The sequence below is a fragment of the Sturnira hondurensis genome, unplaced genomic scaffold, assembly GCF_014824575.4.
Source record: "Sturnira hondurensis isolate 20B ecotype Veracruz unplaced genomic scaffold, ASM1482457v3 Scaffold0018728, whole genome shotgun sequence".
NCBI lineage: Eukaryota > Metazoa > Chordata > Mammalia > Chiroptera > Phyllostomidae > Sturnira > Sturnira hondurensis.
This window is the reverse complement of record NW_028091359.1, coordinates 12,101,371-12,121,230: the sequence shown is the minus strand read 5'-3', so window position 1 is coordinate 12,121,230 and position 19,860 is coordinate 12,101,371. Positions and strand designations below refer to the sequence as shown.

The window sequence follows — 19,860 nt, the reverse complement described above, 5'->3', positions numbered from 1 at the left end:
GTTCTCTTTCTGATCCCTGTGGGTGTGTAAAACACAGCCAGGCATAATAATTGTTGTGAGATTCTGTCACGCAAGAAACTTACCCAAGGAAACAGTTTTAGTGTTTGCTTATAAGTGGCCATGTTTCAGTGACTGGATCACACACCCTTTCTTCTCCCATGTTAGAGACACATATTTTTAAATGGCAACTTCTGTTGGTTTGGAACTCTTTTTGTTCTTTTAAAAAAATCAAATGTTTTTAGTCCCATGGAGAAGATTCTACTCACCTACCTTTAGCATCCACATGATTGGATGCAAGTGGGGGTGTTTGTGTGGCTGGGGTCCCCCCTTCCTGTTCCCCTCAAGCCCCTGTGTATTGCAAGCTGTCAGCAGGGTCGGGGTTCTGGTTGATGTCATGGCAGCACAAGCTCACAGCTCCGTTCTGGATTCTTCTGTTTGCTCTTGACCGGAACCTAAGAGCCGGGACTTTGGTTTTGCTTGCCAAGTGTCCACAAAACTGGTGGTCAATGAGTGTTTGCTCAGTAAAGGTGGGGTTCAAAATGAAGACTCTGCTTGATCAATGCAAAACCAGTCGAATTAGTGACAGAGCAGAAGTGTGACGTGGCTGTTAGGCCATCTGGACCTAGCTCCCGTATGTCGTGACCTCCACGGAGGTACGCTCCACGATGCTCACTGTTCCCCTCCTTTGAGGTGCTGCTGTTTGCATTGCTTTCCCTTTCGTCTCACAAGAAATGTAAAGATGGTGAATGGCCAAAAAAGGTTGACTTTGTTTGCTTCCTGTACCGAGCTGCCACCCAGGCAAACCTGGGCTTCTTTTCTTTGTGGCCATTTGCCCCATGGAGGAGGGTTTTGATGCATTTTTACTATTTCTAGGATCCACAAAGACCTCTTAGATGGAGGTCTAAGTCACCCCAGAAGTTCTATAGTCAGAGAGCTTGCCCTCTGCCTAAGGACCCAGCCTCCTGACAGCTGGGTCTGTCCCAGGGACTGGCCCGGTAGCTCTGTGCTCTTGGTAGAGATTGGCAAGCTGCCTGGGCAGCTCTGAGCTGGAGGGCTCTGGGGAACGAAGGTAGTGGAGGTGTTACAGTGACTGCTTCTTGTTTCAGGGTGCGGCAGAAGACCCCCAGATGGCCCTGGCACTGAACTTGGACCCTGCGTTGATGAAGAAGTCTGATGCTGAGGGTCCCAGTCTGCTCTTCCCTGAGAGTGAACTTTCCATCCGGATAGGTAGAGCTGGGCTTCTTTCAGGCAAGCTCTCTGCTGCAGACCCTGGGCTGAGCTTGACAGGATAGATGGGGGCCTGGTGGCAGGAGGAATGATGGGAAGTGCCAGGGGCTCTGTCTTCTCCCTCCGAATGCTTTACCTGACTTTACACATGGCTGAACTGGCATCTGGCCCTGGGCCTCCCTATCTCATTTATTTTCTAAACCACCTGCTTACAGGAGGTAATAGTACCTTTTGATTGTCTTTCCAACTGGGACAGTGGATAAGGACCCCTCTGCTGGGATCGGGCTGATTTCTGTTAGAGTGTGTGGGTATCTGGCCCTCTATCTCCCTGTCTCTAATGGACTGTGAATGACCCTTCCCATGTCCGTGACATTCATCTTTTTGATTTGTCTGGGAAACTGTGGCCATTTCTCTCACTGATTTAGTTTGGAGCCAGAACACCTAAAAACACTTGTGGCTAAGTCATGCCTTTTGTGTTAGAGGGAATTTGTCCTTTGAGAGGAATCAGGTAGCAACTTCCGAATCTCCTCCGTGGGGAGGGGCAGACTGGGCGGTGGCCCATTGAGCAGGAGTTGAAGGTGTGCTAGAAAGATGACGCTGTCTTCCAGTCTCACCTGCAGACCCTCCCTCGCACATTGCTCAGTCACTTCTCGCTCGGGGCATTTGGCTCATTTAAGGGCCAATTAGCATGAGGAGAGGGGCCCGCCTTTCTTTTCCTTCAAATTTAAGTCCCACAGTTCACCTGCAAGCCCCGGGCACTGTGAGACGTTTGTCCCTCGCCCTCCTCACTTCTGTGGACCATGGACGGAGGACCTAGAACTGAGCAAAGGATGTTGAGAGTGGGTGCCCCTTCCCCTGCACAGCGTTCTCTCTTGAGCAAATTGGGGAGAAACAGGCTGCAGACTGGCCCTGTCTTCACATGAGGGATTTCAGGGAGGAAAAAAAAGGTTTTTTCCCGTTTTCATGCTGGCATTTTAATTTGATGCTTTTACCATGTGTAGACTAAGGGGATCTCTAGACCTCAGGGCCAGTCAGCATATAAAATTCACAGCAATGCCGCCGCCAGTTCTCAACTTTCTACGTTCAGATTATGGCCTGCATGGATTATTCATGGGGAACTTGAATACGTTCTCCACTTGGGCTGGTCCTCACTGCCTCCCTCAACTTCCTGTGTGGGATATAATCAGGAAATAAAAATTCATCTAACATGAGCTTAAGTGATAGAGGCTTAGCAGGAAACCTCTGCCCCTGCCTGCAATCAGACGTGCTATTCATACTCAAATCAGAGCGACTTAGGTGTTGTCGCTGCTCTTCTCCTGGAGCAGCCAGGACTGGCTGATGACCAAGGTGGGCCACACCCTCCAGGAAAGCTCATCGTTTTTCATGGCGAGGGTGGGAACGCAGGGACAGAGGGCTCTGTCCTTTCTCACCAGCTCTCCTGGGCTGGCGATCCCTTGGAAGACTCCCGTCCTGATTCTGCGCCTTCTTGAGGGTGAAAAAGTTGGCCAGATTTCATTTTATCTCACTTCCCCCACCTTATCCTCAGGCCATAGGAGGAAGGGTCAGTGCCTGTCAATCACAAGAGGTAAACAGTAGTTATCCTGTCCTCAGACCTTTTCCAAAGGGACCATGGAAACATAGGGCCAGAGGCAGTTGGCTCTGCAGGGGAGTTTCCCAGGACTGCAGGATCTGCTTGGCCACCCAGAGTGAAGCAGTGAGCTGGGGCCGTGCTGGGGAGGCAGATGCTGCCCTCCTCTGCTCAGGAACACCTAGACACAGCCTGTTACCAGGTTACCAAGCAACCCTTGGTTGCTGCAACTGTTTAGGTATAAAAGCAAATGCAGCCTGTGGGGGAGCTCGAAGATGCTTTGCCAAGAGGGGCAGAGCCCAGCCACCCCTGAGAAGGTCTCTCTTCTTACCTGGGCACACCTGGGGGTGTCAGGCAGTCATGACCTCTTACACTGGTAATGGCTATTTGATGACTGGCCTCATGCAGATCAAGCCAGAATATGTGTTATTTGTACCATCTGGATTTGCCCTTAAGCTTGCTGTAAATGGGGCAAGAAGATGGGCTTAATGGGTATTTAGTGAACAACATAAGCCTTTAAAAAATAATATTGGTGCTGCTGCTATAATGTCCCATAATTGGTCCAGCAAGAGGACAAGCCAGAAAAGCCGCACTGTGGGAGGAAGTTTCAGCTGCTCTGAGCAGCAGCGGCAGCCTGAGCTGGGACACGCGTTTATGAGATGTCGTCCTTTTTATGTTTCTGTGCCAAGTGTTTCACGTTATTGACTGTTCTCCAGGCTGGGGCTATTTTGGGACTTAGCTGGACCAGAAGTTCTGCTAAAACTATCGGTCTCTCTCTTTACCTGTCTTCTTTCTCTTTCTCTCTCTCACCTTCTCCTTCTCTCTCTTCAACTATTTAACTATCTCCAACTAGCTTTCTGTTAATTAAAAAAGTAATAACATAGATTAAAAATTAAGAAGTAAGTTTTCTTCCAGCTTCCAACTCCTTATTATGGTCCAGGCTTCCATCTTAGACACAGACAGTGTTTCTAGTTTCTTTTATATCCTTTCAGAAATACTATGTTTTACAATTATACTTGGTGCTTTGATGTGTACCTTGTATTTTTCACTTCACCATGCATTTGGTCTTTGTTTTCTGGGACAGTCATCAACTCATTCCATTCTTGTATTGGCCATGACCTTACCTAATTGGTCCCCTCTTGACGGCTTTTTAGATTGGTTCCAATCTTTTGCTATTATCAGGAACGTGGCAGAGAGCATTTTTAGTTGTACATCTCTGTGGACAGTTATATATTGTTGAGTAAATTCTAGAAGTGAGGCCAGGGGTTCTGTACATCTGGGGTCTGTGGATGAACACCAAAGGATGGACCTTTTTGACATTTTTATGCCAAAAAAAAGTGTTTTGGGGAGGCAGAGGTCTATGATTTCCATTACACTTCAGAAGACTAGCCCCAAAGTTCACCTAGATCGTGAACTTTACTATGTCCACCTCCCCCCACTCAGCTGTCCAACTGGGCATTTTCTTTCTCACCAGCACTCTTTTGGCTACAGAATGGTAGTAAAAAGTGAATCAATCCATTCTTTTACTAATTAACTGTCCCATTTTGGCATGCTTATTTAGATAGAGGCAGTTGAAAGTCTTCAAGAGGGAAGGTTTTTGGTTATTGATCCATTAGCATGGCAGGTGGAGCATTGTCTCTGATTTTGTGGAAGCGTGGAAAGAACAGGAGTAGGCATCATTTTCCAGTAGGAAAAGAGGTGGATTTAATTTAGGGAATTATTTAGTTCTGAAGTGGCTATGTATTTTCCTTAAGTCATTCTAAAGCTTGCGGGGCGGGGTGGGGAGTGAATGGGTACTTAAGTCAGGGAAACATGAGCTGTACGAAACTGCTTAGAAACCAATGTTTCCTTTACGTCCTGTTCTTTTATAGTCAGAGAATCCACCTGGTGGTAATAATTTTGCCTACACAGCCTGGCAGATTTGAAACCACGGTTGGTAAAATGAAAACGATGCAGACGCAGAGTTAAGTGGGTGATAGATTTGGATAAACTACTGTCACCAGGTCATTAGCAACACTTGTTTGTATCTTAGTCTTAAACTCAATCTCCTTATTGGTTGTGCTTCTGCTGACTTGCTGGGTGGCATCCTTCTGTGGAAATGGAACGGATCTTGGTGGAAAGAATTTGTCTTTTCTAACTTAAGGCCTAAGCCCCCAGATTGGTACCTGTAGGGCTAGTCCAGGTGTTCTTCGATGTCATTCTCCCTCCTCAAGGCACCCTCATTTCTCCTTTGGGTATCATACGATACTCTCCTCTTTTAATCTTGTACTTGGAATCATTCCTCTCCCTATTTTCCCCATTGAACTTCCTACTGGAAGTGCCCTTGGGAAACGATTTGATAAACTGACAAATGTGGAGCTACTAACCACTGACAACGTTTCATTCCTGCTTATATGTTTGCATTTGAACTGGGGACAGTTTCTTTAGCCGCGCAGGGAACCCAGTAGATGGATTTTCACAAGTCAGCCTTTGGAGGATCACACTTTGGTATACACGTGGGGCTGCGGGGCGGCGGCCGGGCTGAGTGGCGTGGAGTCCTTGCTTGGAAGACAGCCTCCTGTTCTCTTTGTAAGCCAACCACGCATACTCAACTCCCCACCCCCAGATTTCCTTGGTGCTGAAATTCCTTGGCATAGCCTAATCCTAGGGAACCAAAGAGGAACCTGCCGAAACAGCTGCAGGGCCCCTGTGACCATCTCTGTTTTCTCCCGTGTTTTCTACCTTTCCCAGTTTTCCCAAAGGAGCTGCTCAATCCGTCACCGATATTTCCATTGTGATGGAAACTGAAGTGTGATCAACAGCCTGCCGTAGCTCCTGTTATTTCTCCTAGGAGAAATTCTGGATGTTTCTTTATAAAGAGGTCTCCAAATGAGTGTGTTTAGGGAAGTCTTGGACATATTAGTAATGTTGGCTTTTTATTGGTAAGATCTCTAAAGGTGAAAGACTGACTTTCCTGTTATTCCTAGAGATTTATGTCCTGCTGTGTGGTTTCAGCAGTTAGATTCTATCCCCCTGCCCACCTGCCCCCTGGAACTGGTTAGCTCAGGGACGTTTAAGCATCTTCTCCTGTCCTAATTGAGAAGCGTTGTCTGGGGACTGAAAGACAGGCTGGGCCTGGCGTTGCTGCCTCCTTTCTGTACCCTGGGTTTCTTCGTTAAAAGATTAGGAATGAACCAAACTTGTCACACGTGGCGGTAGTGCTGAGGCTATTAAAATGCGCCCCATTTTCATACAGAAATATTTGGCTGAAAGATGAAGAGCAGTGCTCAATAATGATGATTACCGGGAGCCCTTCAGCTTCATGGATGTTAAATATAATACTGAAATACCACCTCGAGCAGCGTGCTGTGTGGGTGGCTTGAGTGACTGTTAGTGTGTCCCAGCTCGTGGAAACATTATTAAGTGGATACATTTTATAGATTCTTTTGCTTCTGAAGAGTGTTGTATTTTTGCCTGACTCATATTTAAGCACTCAAATAGCATGTTTCTTGTTTACTTGCCCTTTTATTGCTGTGATTATGTTTTGAGTCCCAATTGATGTGGGCCAGGCACTCGTTCTGGAGTGCATTTTTACAAAGCCTTGGCCTAGAGGCGCTTTGGCACTTCTTTGCGTGTGGTGCAGCTGCTGGGACAAAGTGCTGCAGGCTGAGTGGCGTAGACAGCAGACCTTAATTTTCACAGCGTGGAGACTAAAGGACTGAGGTCAAGGTGTTGGCAGGTTCGGCTTCTCCCAGGCCTCCCCCCCTAGCTTGCAGATGGCTGTCTTCTCCCGCTGTCTGCACACAGTCTTCCCTCCGCCTGCCTGTGTCCTCTTGCCTCTTTTGGCCAGAGGCATGTTGGGTTAGGGCCCACCCTAGAGACCGCATTTCAACCTTATCACCTCTTTAAAGATCTTAGCTCTAAACATTGAACTTCTGAAGTCCTGGTTGTTCGGTTCAGCCTTCAACATGAATTGAAGGGGGGTTGGTTACAACCCTCAGCTCATAACAGCATTCAGCAATTTTTTGGAAAGTTGTCTTTTCGTGGATGGTAGTCAACCCAAAGGAATACCTGGCGGCCAGAGAACTTGGTTGTCTTGGTTTCCTTTTACCTTGTAGGCTCCCTCACTGTATTCCCATCTCCTTATCTGTTAACCTCACACCTAGAGGGCAGAGGATGCTGAGGAAGCAGTATGGAAGAGAGTTGAGTGACGTTGAAAAGTTACTCCGAGCAACTACAAAGAAAGTTTTAGAATGTTAAGTCTACTCTTACAAGACGGCTGGTAGGCGCAACCTACTGCCTGCCAGTGCTATCTGCTGCCCCCATCACCTGAAATGACAGACTCGGGTAACTTTGGGGGGGATTAATATCATTATACACTTGAGTATGGACACGGTCCCCTGACTGTATTCATTTTCTAGGGCTGCCGTTACAGTGCACCATAAACAGGGTGCCTTACAGCAATAGAAACTCATCCTCTCACAGTTCCGGAGGCTGGAAGTCTGAAATTGAAGTGTCACTGGGGCCACGCTGCCTCTGAAGGCTCTAGCGGAGTGTCCTTCCTTGATTCTCATAACTGCCAGAATGGCTCCTGGCATTCCTTGGCTTGTAGCTGCATCCCTCCAGTCTCTGTTTTCTTGCCACCTGGCCCTCTTCCCTGTATGTGTCTGTGTCTGAATCTCCCGCACCTTTTTCTTACAAGGACAGCAGTCGTTGGGTGGAGGGCCCACCCTGGTCCGATGCTTCTTAACTAATCATGTCTTCAAAAACTCTGTTTCCAAAAGTAAGGTCATGTTCTGAGGTTCTGGTGGGACGTGAATTTTTCGGGGGGGACACTTTTTAACCAATATGTAACCAATCCCATACTTTGACCACTCCATGATTGGGTTAGTATGAAAGGTTTTGTTTCTCACATACAAGGGAGGGAGGGGGAGAAAATGAGAGGAAACAAGAGGAGCCTAATCCTGGAAGTAATAAAAAAAAAAACCCCATTTAATTCATTGGGAGCATTTAGAACAGCTGCTGTGCTCTTTGTTTGAAATATTCATTATGTGTGTACTGAGGAGTTAGGGATACTGTCTCCTTATGCAAAATTTAACATTTGCTGGGCCAGCAGGTTCTATCATTTTTATGAGTTCTGACACATTCATTTCAGCTCATAAGTCTATTAAACCAGGGAATGTGTTTTTACTGGGCTTTTTGGGAAACATTGCAGACAAGTGGCTTGGGCAGCACCAGCCCCCGTTAGGATATTCCTGCCAGGCTTCTATTACCCAGAGATTTAGGGGGTTGCTGCCAAAGTTGGCAATCTGGGCTCTTTTCACATCATTTTGTTTTGTTTTTCAGATTTTTTTGTGTGTGTGTGTGTGGAAGCTCTATAAGCTGGAGAAGTAGAGGTGGGACTTTGGTGTCAAATATTTAAGGTCACAGTTCTTTATTTATTTCTTGTTCCTTTTGCCTCTTATGGAAAGTGCCTACAGGATGGAAACTGGTTTAGCACCTGTGAGGTGGGGAGGATGTTGATGGCCCTGACTGAGACAGACAGCCCTGGAGAAGGAATGGGCCAAGGGGGAAGCTGGGGAATTCGGGTCTGAACCTTTGTTATCAACAGCAACTCCTCTGGCATCTGGGATGGGGTCAATGCAATCCTGCCTTAAAGAAAAAGAGTGCATGACAAGCTCCGTTCAACCGGGGCTGTCTCCGTCAGCATGCATGGGCTCTTCAGCCCTCCTGTGTCCTCCTCAGGTTGTATGCATTCTAGCATTTTGTTCTGCTTTCTTGTCTCTAGTGCATTTTCTGTCCAGAGGCCAGAGGAAGACAATAGCTCCAAGTACCCTCAGACTAAATCAGTTGTCCCAATGAAACATGATTTTGAGAACCAGAGCATTTTGGAACTGGAGATGTTAAGGAATGTGCTAGCCACTCTCAGCTGCTCTTCCCAAGACAAACTAACTCTTGGGACTCCTGTTTTCTTGATTATCCATCATGAGCTGGTAGGGGAGGCAGAGGCTTTTGGTGACTTGGTGCCTTTTTAAATACATATGCCTTTCATCCACCATAAACCTATAGAAAACATCATAATTAATGGTGAAAGACTAAATGCTTTATTCCTAAGATTGGGAGTGAGGCAAAAATGTCTGTTCTCACCATTCCTATTCAATATCATATTAAAAGTCCCAGCCAGTGCAATAAGGCAAGAAAAAAATAAAAGGCATACAGATTGAAAGGAAGAAATAAAACTGAAGAAATATTCACAGACATGACGTAGAAAATCCCAAGGAATCTATAGAAAAACTCTTAGAACTATAAATGAGTTTAGTCAAGTTGCAGAATACAAGACTAAAACATAAAAATCAATTATATTTTGGTATACTAGCAATGAACAATTATAAATTGAAATTCAATATACAGTATCATTTATAATAACACCATAAAAATACTTAGGTATAAATCTGACCAAATTTTATATATATGCTGAAAACCACAAAACAATAGTAAAAGAAACCAGAGGTCACTTAAGTAAATAGATATGCCATCCTCATGAAATAGAAGACAATATTAAAATGTCAATTTTCAGACTTCTGGCCAAGATGGAGGTGTAGGAAGACACACTTCACTTCCATGCACAACCACATATAACAACCAATTTGAAAACAATAAACAACCATAGGTGCCAGAAAATAAAACTGCATGGAACTCTGACAACCAAGGAGCTAAAGAAATAATCATCCAGACTGGTAGGAGGGGCTTAGATGGGCAGCCATGCGGAGAGGACCTGAAGTGTGGCAAGGCAGTGTGGACCACACAGCAAGGCAGGAGCTGGCTGACTGGGAAACTGAAGGCTCATAACCTCTAGCTGTAAAATTCTGTGGGGGTTGCAAAGGCGGGGGAAACTCCCAGTCTCACAGGAAAGTTCATTGGAAAGTGGGGCTAGAGTGGAGCAAGCGAGCAGCATTGTTCCTTCTCTAACCTCTCCCCCATAGACAGTGCCACAACACAGTTGTCTTGCCCTGGTAAATACCTAAGGCTCTTCCCCTTACAACGTAACAGGTGCATCAAGACAAAAAAATATGGCCCAAATGAAAAAACAAGTCAAAACTCCAGAAAAAGAGCTAAGCAACAAGGAGATAGACAACCTACCTGATAAAGAGTTCCAAACACTGGTAATCAGGATGCTCACAGAACTGATTGAGCTCTGATTGAACAAAATGAAGAAGAAATGAAGGCTACACAAAATGAAATAAAGCAAAATATACAGGGAGTCAACAGTAAAGGGAAGGGAACCAGGACCCAAATCAATGACTGCAAACAAAAGGAAGAAATAACCATCCAACTGGAACAGAATGAAAAAACAAGAATTCAAAAAAAAAAACAAGGAGAGGCTTAGGAACCTCTGGGACAACTTTAAGCACTCCAACATCCAAATCATAGGGGTGACAGAAGGAGAAGAACAAGAGCAAGAAATTCAAAACTTACTTGAAAAAATAATGAAGGAGAACTTTCCCAATCTGGTAAAGGAAATAGACTTCCAGGAATTCCAGGAAGTCCAGAGAGTCCCAAAGAAATTGGACCCAAGGAGGAGTACATCAAGGGACATCGTAATTAAAATACCCAAGATTAAAGATAAGGAAAGAATCTTAAAAGCAGTAAGAGAAAAGGAGACAATTACCTACAAAGGACTGTCACCTGATTTCTCAAAAGAAACCTTGCAGGCAAGAAGGGGCTGGAAAGAAGTATTCAAAGTCATGAAAACCAAGGACCTATGTCCAAGAATATTCTATCCAGGAAAGCTATCATTTAGAATGGAAAGGAAGATAAAGTGCTTCCCAGATAAGGTCAAGTTAAAGGAGTTCATCATCAAGCCCTTATTATATGAAATATTAAAGGGACTTATTTAAGAAACAGATCATCAAAAACTATCAACAGTAAAATGAAAACAAACTCACAACTATCAACAACTGAACCTAAAAAATAAAAACTAAGCAAACAACTAGAACAGAACAGAATCACAGAAATGGAGATCACATGGAGGGTTATCAGCAGGGAGAGGAGGAGAATAGAGGAGAAAGGTATAGAGAAAGAAGCACAAATAGTGAGTACAAAATAGACAGGGGGGCGGTTAAGAACAGTTTAGGAAATGGAGAAGCCAAAGAACTTATATGTATGACCCATGGACATGAACTAAGGGGGGTGAATGCTGGAGGATGGTGGGGTGCAGAGCAAAAGGGGGATTAAGGGGAAAAAACTGGGACAAGTATAATAGCATAATCAACAAAATACACTTTAAAAAAGGATGCCAATTTTCCCCAAATTGATTTATATATTCAATGCAATTCTAACCAAAAGCCCATCAGAATTTCTTGCAGATTTTAACAAGCTGATTCTAAAATCTGTATATAAAGACAAAGGAACTAGAATGACCAAAACAACTCTTAGAAAGAATAAAGTGGGAGGACACACAATACCTGATCTCAAGACCTAAGATGAGGCTATTGTAAAAAAGGAGTGTGATATCAGTGAACAGACACATAAACAAGTGAAGCAGAATGGAGAGTGTGAAAATGGACCCACACAAATATGGTCCAATATTATTCTTCTTTTACAAAGCACAAGGCAAGTCAATGGAGGAAGGTCGGTCTTCCCAACAAGTGGTGCCACAACTGACTATCAATATGAAAAAGAACTGAACCTCAAACTCTACCCCACTCCTTATCCACAAAGAACTCAGTGGAGGGCTCTGTGTGGGCACAGCAAGAACATTCAACACCCACTTATGAGATTATTAAAGGTTTACATATGTTACACTGAAACATATAACATGGAAACACATAAAATGGGCCCTTGTGTTTCCTGATTCCTGAGACAACTTGAATCTCCTTTAGGGCAAATGCCTCCTTTTATGTGTAGGACAAGAGCTCCCCACTGGAAAGAATACTAAGATTGACACGAGCAAACTGTGTGGAGACTGCTGAGGATCAGCACTGTGAAGTGCCAGGTGCCACCTGGACTACTGGGGAAGAGAACAGAGACCTCTGGCCCACTGCATCTAAGAGCTGCAGAGACATCTAATGCACCCTCCTCTGCCATCATGTCTGTGAATAGTGACAGTTTTATTTCTTCCTTTCAATCTGTATGCCTTTTATTTTTTTCTTGCCTTATTGCACTGGCTGGGACTTTTAATATGATATTGAATAGGAGTGGTGAGAACAGACATTTTTGCCTCACTCCCAATCTTAGGAATAAAGCATTTAGTTTTTCACCATTAATTATGATGTTTTCTATAGGTTTATGGTGGATGAAAGGCATATATATTTAAAAAGGCAGCAAGTTCCTGAAAGATGTCACAATACAGAAATGGTACAGATTGGAGTGGGCCAGAGAATAGGTTCTATAGCAAGATTAGGCTTGGATTCTGACTCAGCCCCTTAGGCAGCTGCTAGACCTTGGGCCACTTTCTTAATCTTCCTGTCCCTTAGTTTCTGTATCTAAAATGGGAATAGTAATATTTACCTCATGGGGTTGCTTTGAAGAGAGGCTAAGTGAATGCATGTAAAATGCTTACAATAGTGCTTAATGCATTGCATGCCCTCAGTGAATATTAGTTATTTTTATTCTATTTGGGCAGAAGTAAAGATGGCGAAAGTGCTCAGGGTGCCTGGGTGTGGGATGTTTTGGCCCAGACTGTGAAAATTTTTCTCCCCACATTGAAAAATGCAGAGTGCTTGGGTTTGGATGTGGTTTCTCCAGTCACTGAGCACGTGTGGGCCCTCGATGCTCTCAAGGTGCTCAGACGGATGTCAACTCAAGGACCGAGTAGTTATGTTGGAAAGAACAGATTGTGCCTAAACTGCATGAGAAGATTTCTCAGAGGAAAAGGAAATTAAAGAAGCACAAATGTGTGGTTAAGGAAAAAGTATAAGATAGATGTAAAAAATTATAGAGAATTCGGTTGGGGGTAAGGAGGAGAGAAGGGGTGTGTGTGTAGTGAAGAGGAGAGGGGGTAGAGTCAGAATATGTGGTAGATGTGATAATAACATGGACTCACACAATCATGAATGGACTGAGCTCCCTCCTTATCAGAGCAAGGATTCAAGTACAGGATTGGTGACCAGTGGCCAGAGGAGTTATAGAGGGAGGGACTTACTGTGCCATGTGAGATGCTCTTTCTGCTCCATGATTCTGCTCCCATGTGCCTACCAAGAACTCCTGGGGGAGGCCTCCTCCATCTTTTGGGTGAGAAAGGCTTATGTGACCTTCAAGTCTGGGGCAGTGGGTTCTGGTTTGAGGTCTTGGAGCTTGAGAGTTGAGTGCTTTTAGCACAGTCTCACACGTGAGCAGTGATGGCAGGGGTGGTCATCACATAGGGTGTTCTCTCACAGCCTTACACAGCCTGTGCTTTTGGCACAATGTTGCCATGGTAACCTTCCCCCTTCTTTGCCACAGTTCACCCATACTTCTCAGCTTGGTCCGCAACGTGTCTCCCTTTGTCTGGTTCCATCTCATCTCATCTCCCTTTCTCACTCTCTCCATCTCTCACTTGCCTCTTTTGATCTCACTCTGTTTGCCTCCCTTTTTGTGCCTGCATACCTCTTCATGCCCTCTCTCTGGTGATCTGCCGGTGTTTTGGAAGTCCTTGGAGAATTCTTTTGGGCTCTCTTGGGCCCTGTGGAGCCGTTTACAGCCCCAGTGCAGTGTTCCTGGGTGGTGCAGTCATTCACAGCTCTTCAGAAGCCCTTTCCTCCCTCTGTGCATGGAGGTCCATGTGGACAGATACCACTCATGGAAAATCAGATCTGGGTCAAGTTCCTCCAAGGCCTTTGCTTTGGGTCAGCTTCTCAGAGTGGAACTGCACACACCTGCAGTGCTAATTAAACTCATCCAAGTGATCTGTTGTTAGGGTCCCTGCCATCCATTTGGGGTGGAGTCCCATGACAAGTCTAGACACCCTTGAGACTTACTATGGAGAGTGGGCTTCTCCTTGAAGTCATTCTTCTTAGTGTCTCGGGAATCTGCCTTCAACCGGGCTGTCATCCAGTCCTACTGAGAGTTATTAACCATTTAGTGTTAAATTGTACCTGCTTCTTGTAAGTCTACTGCAGCCGGGGATATAGATTTGCCATATTAATTCTCTTTTTCGCAGGGTCTTATGTTGCGACACTACTCAACTTAAGGAGTCTAATGGTACTGCACATGTCCCCTTGCTGCTCTCTACCCGTCTTGACCTGGAAAGGGACAGTAGAGATGAACCTAGAGACGTCACGCTGGCAAATGCAGGATGCCATTTTCTGGCCAAGACATCAGAGAGCCGATTTTTGCTAGTGATTGGATCAAGCAGTCCTGTTTTCAGCCAAGTTTTAGGATTGGGCGAGTAGAGTGAAACCTTAGTGGGCAGATGTCTTCTCATCAAAGCAGGGGGTGGGAGGAGGACAGGAGAGGCTACAGCTGGAACAAAATTGAAACGCTCTCCCAGAACTAATGAGCTGCTCCTGGCACACTGGGAGGTCATAGAGCTCCAGAATCGTCTTCAAAATTCTGAACGCAGAAGGCTACACAAAGGCAAGTTGATCATCCAACTTGATTGGCGGAATAGGACTTTGGAGTCAGCCTGTGTTCTGAAAGCCTGATTGGGAGAGCTCTGGCAGAGGGCTGTGGAGGTTGTTTGCTGGGCCCCTCTCTCCGTTTCCTCCCACCCTGGGCCCCATTGAAGTTATATGTGCAAAGTCAGGGACATTTCACTGTGACACCCCACTGGGTTCATGCAAGTTGACAGCACACACATTGCCTCTCTGAGGGGACTCTTCAGCACCGTACATTAAACACAGAGAAGTGTTTTATAAGGGCTTATTTTCTAAGCCTGATGTCTTCTTTGAACCAATTGGCACTTTCTGTCTTTACTCTATAGGGTGCTTCATGGAAATGAAATCGACAGTTTCCAAGGGCTCTGAGATCCCCCTGGGACACTTCTGGAGGGGTTTGGAGGGAAAGGGAGTCATCTGCTGTGACTGGCAATGGGCTTTGAATCCTGTTTCCCTTCCCTAAGGATATAGATCTTTAAACTAAAGATGTGACATTTCAATATTTGAAAAGATGTAAACCAAATAGAAATGTTGACTTGACATCAGGTAGCAAGCAGGTCTTCTAAGGTGGCCTTGATGTTTGTCTGTCTTTATGCTCTGAAGTAGCTACCAACCTCTTCCTTGCTTGGACCCTCACATGATGGCCCCCTTTTTGGACCATCATCCTCAGAACATCTACCTTGAACATTTTATGAGAAGGAGAGCACCTGAGCACCTAATGGAAAAAAAGCACAGACTGATGGGTTATTAGCATTTGGGGTGGGAGAGTTCTTGGTGGTGTATGTTGGTTAGCACCCTGGTCCCCAGCCACTAAATGCCTATGGTCGCCCTTGGTCAAGATGACAGTGGGGCAAAAGTGCCCCAGACATTTCCCAAGGCCTTCTGGAGGACTGTCCATGAGGGAGCAGATACGATATGGCAGGCTGGGTCCTGCACAAACTAGACCCAAGGAGTTTGGATTCCAGCCTAACTTCTGCTTGTGGAGTGGTCCACCTGGGCCAGGCTGTGCTGCTCAGAGGAAGGGGCACCTTTGAAATGTATGCTGAGTGCTGTTTGGGTGGCAGCCACCCTGCCCTTGTCCCTGACTGAGAACCAGGGCTAGAGACCCTTTCCCCAGAAAACGCACCTTTGTGGGTCAGACACATTTTACATTCACTTTCTGAGTGCTTCTTGACTGGCCTGGCAGAGTACCCAGAGCCCAGCAGGAGTCAAGGGCCTGTTGACTGAGTGAACAAAATAAAGCCCATTGGTTCTATTGGCGGATCCAAAGGTCCTTGGTGATAAGCTCCTACCTGGTCCAGAAGCATGGGCTTCCCTTGGTTCCCATCATCTCCAGCCTGAAGGCTTCTCATTTCTTTTGTTTTTGTTTTTTCACTCTTACCCCAGGACATTTTTTCATTGCTTTTAAAGAGAGAGGAGAGGAGAGAGAGAGAAACATGGATGTGGGAGAGAAACATTGAGTGGTTGCCTCCTGTAAGATGCCCAGGAGATCTTACACTCCCAGACTGGGAACCAGACCCACAACCTATGTATGTGCCCTGACTGGGAATCAAACTCACACACCTTTGGTAATGGGATGATACCCCTACCAACTGAGCCACACAGGCCAGGGCAGACTTCTCATTCTTGTACTAACACTTGGGGTGCAGACAGTGGGGGTCATGGTGCAGTTAGGGATGCTCCAGCCGGGGGAATGTGGCACAGGCATGAAGCAGAAGCGTGAGAGAGAACACCAGCACTCCGAGCGCTGAGGACCTGAAAGCTCAGTTCTCTCCTTCCAAGCCACGTCCCGGACTTCTTGGTGGTCACATTCGGAATCTCTGCATTCCCTGCCTGCCGCCCTGTCTGCCTTCTCTTTTCTTTCATTCTTATGCTTGTTTCTTATCCAGATCTCTTTATAGATGGTTGGGACTGTGTTCTATTCTAAGAGCTTGGACTAAGAATTCTTGTTTAACTCTTTGTTTCATTATTTGCTGGCCAGGTTTCTGGTGGGAGAGGATCAGGTTTGGTGCTGCCAAGAATCACTGCTTCCTTTTCCTTTTTGTTCACATTCCTTTTTGTTGTTGCTGTTATTTCATTCATTTGTTCATACTTCATCAAGCTAACCAGTCTACTTGGCTGAATCTGATCAGTGAACTTAGTCCCTATGTTCAAAGTCTGTGATAGAGGCATACGCCTCAAAGAAACCATTATACAGTAATTACAGATAGTCATACAGTGATTTTGATGTTTGGTTTTTTCCATCGTCTCCAGAGGGTGATTATAATTGTCCAGAAAAGAACCCCACTTGCTAGGTCTGGGATCCTCTTCTCTGAGGGACTTTTATCATTATTTCTGGGCCAGTGAGTGTTATTGAGCACACCAAGTTCAACTTTAGTTTCTTTCTTCATTAACCATGGACTAAGGTGTGTGGTTCAGGACGATATTGCGAATGCTCATGTTTTGTTGATGCTCCTTGCATGTGTAGGGAGGATGGGGTGTTCTGCAGTATATGCATGTGTGTACACAGGTGCGCATGTGCTCGTACATGTGTGTTTGCTCTTATGTGTACACATTGACCTATATTCTTCCCAATAGAATGGAATATTTTTGCATGTAAGAAATTAAAGTGCTTATTAATTTCACCAGCTGTTTGGGCCCAATGCACCTTTCCCCTGAAATCTGACAGGAGAGTAGAAGGTACTAGAAGCACAGGTCAGCTACGTGTGTGGACAAGGAGGCTCGACTGACACGTGGCACTGCTGTTTCTCTGGTCCCTGTCGATGAACGCTCATGTATGAACTATGCCAGCTACTCTGTGGGAACCTTAAAATTGGTATATTTATTTTAAAAAGCAGAAATGGTATTTTTGAAACTCACGGGCTTGTCTTCGATTCTAACATCGGTAAGGCCCGCTTTAGAAGACGTGTGGGAATGTATACTTAAGAGCATGGCAACAGGCGTGGAGGTGCTTCAGTGAACACAGGTTCACACCCAGGTCAGTATGCCAGACATTGTCACCCGGAGGAAATGTTCTCATTCATGGCTCTGTGTTTAGTGCTGTTCAAGTCAGAATGAGTGGTCTTGTCCACCTAGCAACTCCTATGCTAGGTGACATGGGCATTGATTTGCTACCAGACTTTTAGTCTGCTCTCTGCTTCAGCCCGATCCCCAGGGGTCCCCTGGGGTCAGGGACAAGAAGAGCCTCTAGGGCCTACTGTGCCCCTGGGCTCCATTCTGAGATGCTCAGTAATCTCTTTGTGAGTTAAAAAATAGTAACTGATTAAAAAGTAATTGAACTGATAGGTAAATTAACACTGCAGGACTCATCTGGACAAATGAGTCCCTGGTAGTGGTCACTTTGGGATGATGGCATTACTTGGAAGACTTTTAGAAGTGTTGTAAAAGACTTTTCAGGGTTGATTTACCATCCACGTTTAAGAAACAAGAGCAGTCTTAATTTTTTGTGGTTTGGTATCATTTTAGCAACAACTTCAACATTCTCAAAACAGGCTTCTTACCCAAAACTTTCAAAACAATTATTCTAAAGCCAGAGGAGCCTCCACCCATTTGTCCCTGCTGCTCCTACTAGGCGGGGGCAGGGGCTTCCCAAGGTACGTCGTTCCGTGATGCTGTGTGTTAGGATGTTTTCTCATGTCTGTTGGTCCGTGTGGCTTTAGCTGGCCTTCTCCTGGTCTTGAGTCATCGAGGTTAGGGGAGAGGGTACAGTAAGAATATGCAGTGAGAAGAGGGGGAGGACACACACTCTAGACATGATTTGGTGTCCAGAGTATGCTGGCTTAAAAAAAAATCATGGTTTGATTTTTTTGTTTTTGTTGTTCCACTAAGTTTTACTGTTAGATGACTCACAATGATGAAGGCATTTACCCAAAATTTGTGCTCTAATAATTTGTTCTTTCCCAGAAAGAGGAGGATTTACAGGCCTGAAGGCTCTCATGGGGCTTCGGGCATATCCATTGCATTGAATTGTGTGCTTCCAAGAGTTTAACACTGACTTAATTTATCTGAGCATAACAGGCTGTATGAGTTAGCATTACCTTATAACAAGAATCTCCCAAATCTCAGAGATTTACAGCCACACAGATTGATTTTGCTTTCAAGTTGCATCAGGCTGCAGGTTGGCTGTGTCTTTACTGCATTTGTCTTCTCCTTTTGGATCCCAGGCTGAAGAAGCAGCCCATATAAGGAGAACCCAGAAGCATGATAGAGGGGAAGAAAAAGCCAGCAGAAACTTGCCCTTTATGAGTTCTGCTTAAATACAGTGTGTTTATATCCATGCACATTCTGTTGCCCAACAAACCATGTGGTCACTCCTGACGTTGTGCGGGGAAGTATACTGGCCTCTAGGTAGAATGATGCAAGTCCAGGTGGGGATGTAAAAGTCCTCTGCAGGGAAGGGAGGCATGAGTTGTTATGACTATAATACGGTCTGTGTAGTTTTCCCTCTTGGTCGGTCACAAGTCATCACTTTTGTTCCATCTCTACAAAAACTAAATTCATTTCTCACCCAATGGAATACATCTCATAGTTCTCATCCTATCACTGAGTCAGGTCTGAATTTCAGGGTCTCATGGTAAGCTCTTCATCAGGTCTGGATTTAGTTCCTCTTGATCTGGAGGCCTGTGAACGAACACAAGTTATCTGTCCCCCTGTGTCCAACATGGTAGACACTTCTCTGCTTGGAAAGAGGACGAATGGTGGCCACATGGCCGTCCCTGGTACCTAGCAATTCTGAAAGCCCATGAAACAAACATGAGGGCCTTCTACCTCAGGGATGTTTCCTGAGTGGTTCTGGAGGAAGCTCCGTTCTCCTCCCTGGCTCTTGGCTTCTCCCTTTGGGAGATCCTTCCTTCCCCATGATCCTCTTTGGACACATCTGAGAAAGGATGAGGGCACATGCCATCCTCATACTTTGGGGGGCAGAAGCAGCTTTCTCAGCCTGCTTCCCTTCCCGCCTGTAGAAATTTGGGACCTGACGTGGTTTTAGATCTCCAGTAATGATCTCTTTTATTCCGGGCCAGGGCCAGCGTCTCTTTGGGTGATATAACTCATTCTAAACTGCCATCAGTTTTTATTTCCTTTTGATTTCAGTTATTCCATGGGTCAGTAGCCACATTCACATTTCTCTTTGAGATAATTCTTTTCCAGACACATCTCTCTCTCTAGATTTAATTACAGGCACTTTAAGCTTATCAGGTTTCTGTGAGACCAGGCCACTAATCACTTTTCCTATACCCGTTTTGTCCAGCTAAAAGGATTTACCATGGATGTGGAGGAGGTTCTTTATTTTAATCTTCTTAGAGACCTTAACTTGCCCTTGGTTTGTGTGTGTCCTGAGGTTAAGTTTCAGTCTTCTTTTCTGCAGAGAGCATTCCCCCCCACACCCTGCCTTTATTGATAGATGAGAAACGGTTGTATCTTCCAACCTATGAAGTTCCAAATGTTCTAGAATTTTCTTTTTTTCCTTTCAGCCCTGCTGGAAAATCAGCC

General features: G+C 45.3%; 1 protein-coding gene across 3 annotated transcripts in view; it reads left to right on the top strand.

Moving 5' to 3' along the window:
• SLC39A11 (solute carrier family 39 member 11) overlaps positions 1 to 19,860 on the top strand; it is a 266,347-nt gene that overhangs the window by 87,876 nt on the left and 158,611 nt on the right. For 2 of the 3 annotated variants that reach the window (XM_037069882.1, XM_037069880.1), the window contains one exon: positions 1,107 to 1,248. In XM_037069882.1, coding sequence (XP_036925777.1) covers positions 1,107 to 1,248 — 142 coding nt within the window. The remainder of the gene's footprint in view (positions 1 to 1,106; positions 1,249 to 19,860) is intronic. The other variant, XM_037069881.1, reaches the window with a different exon arrangement.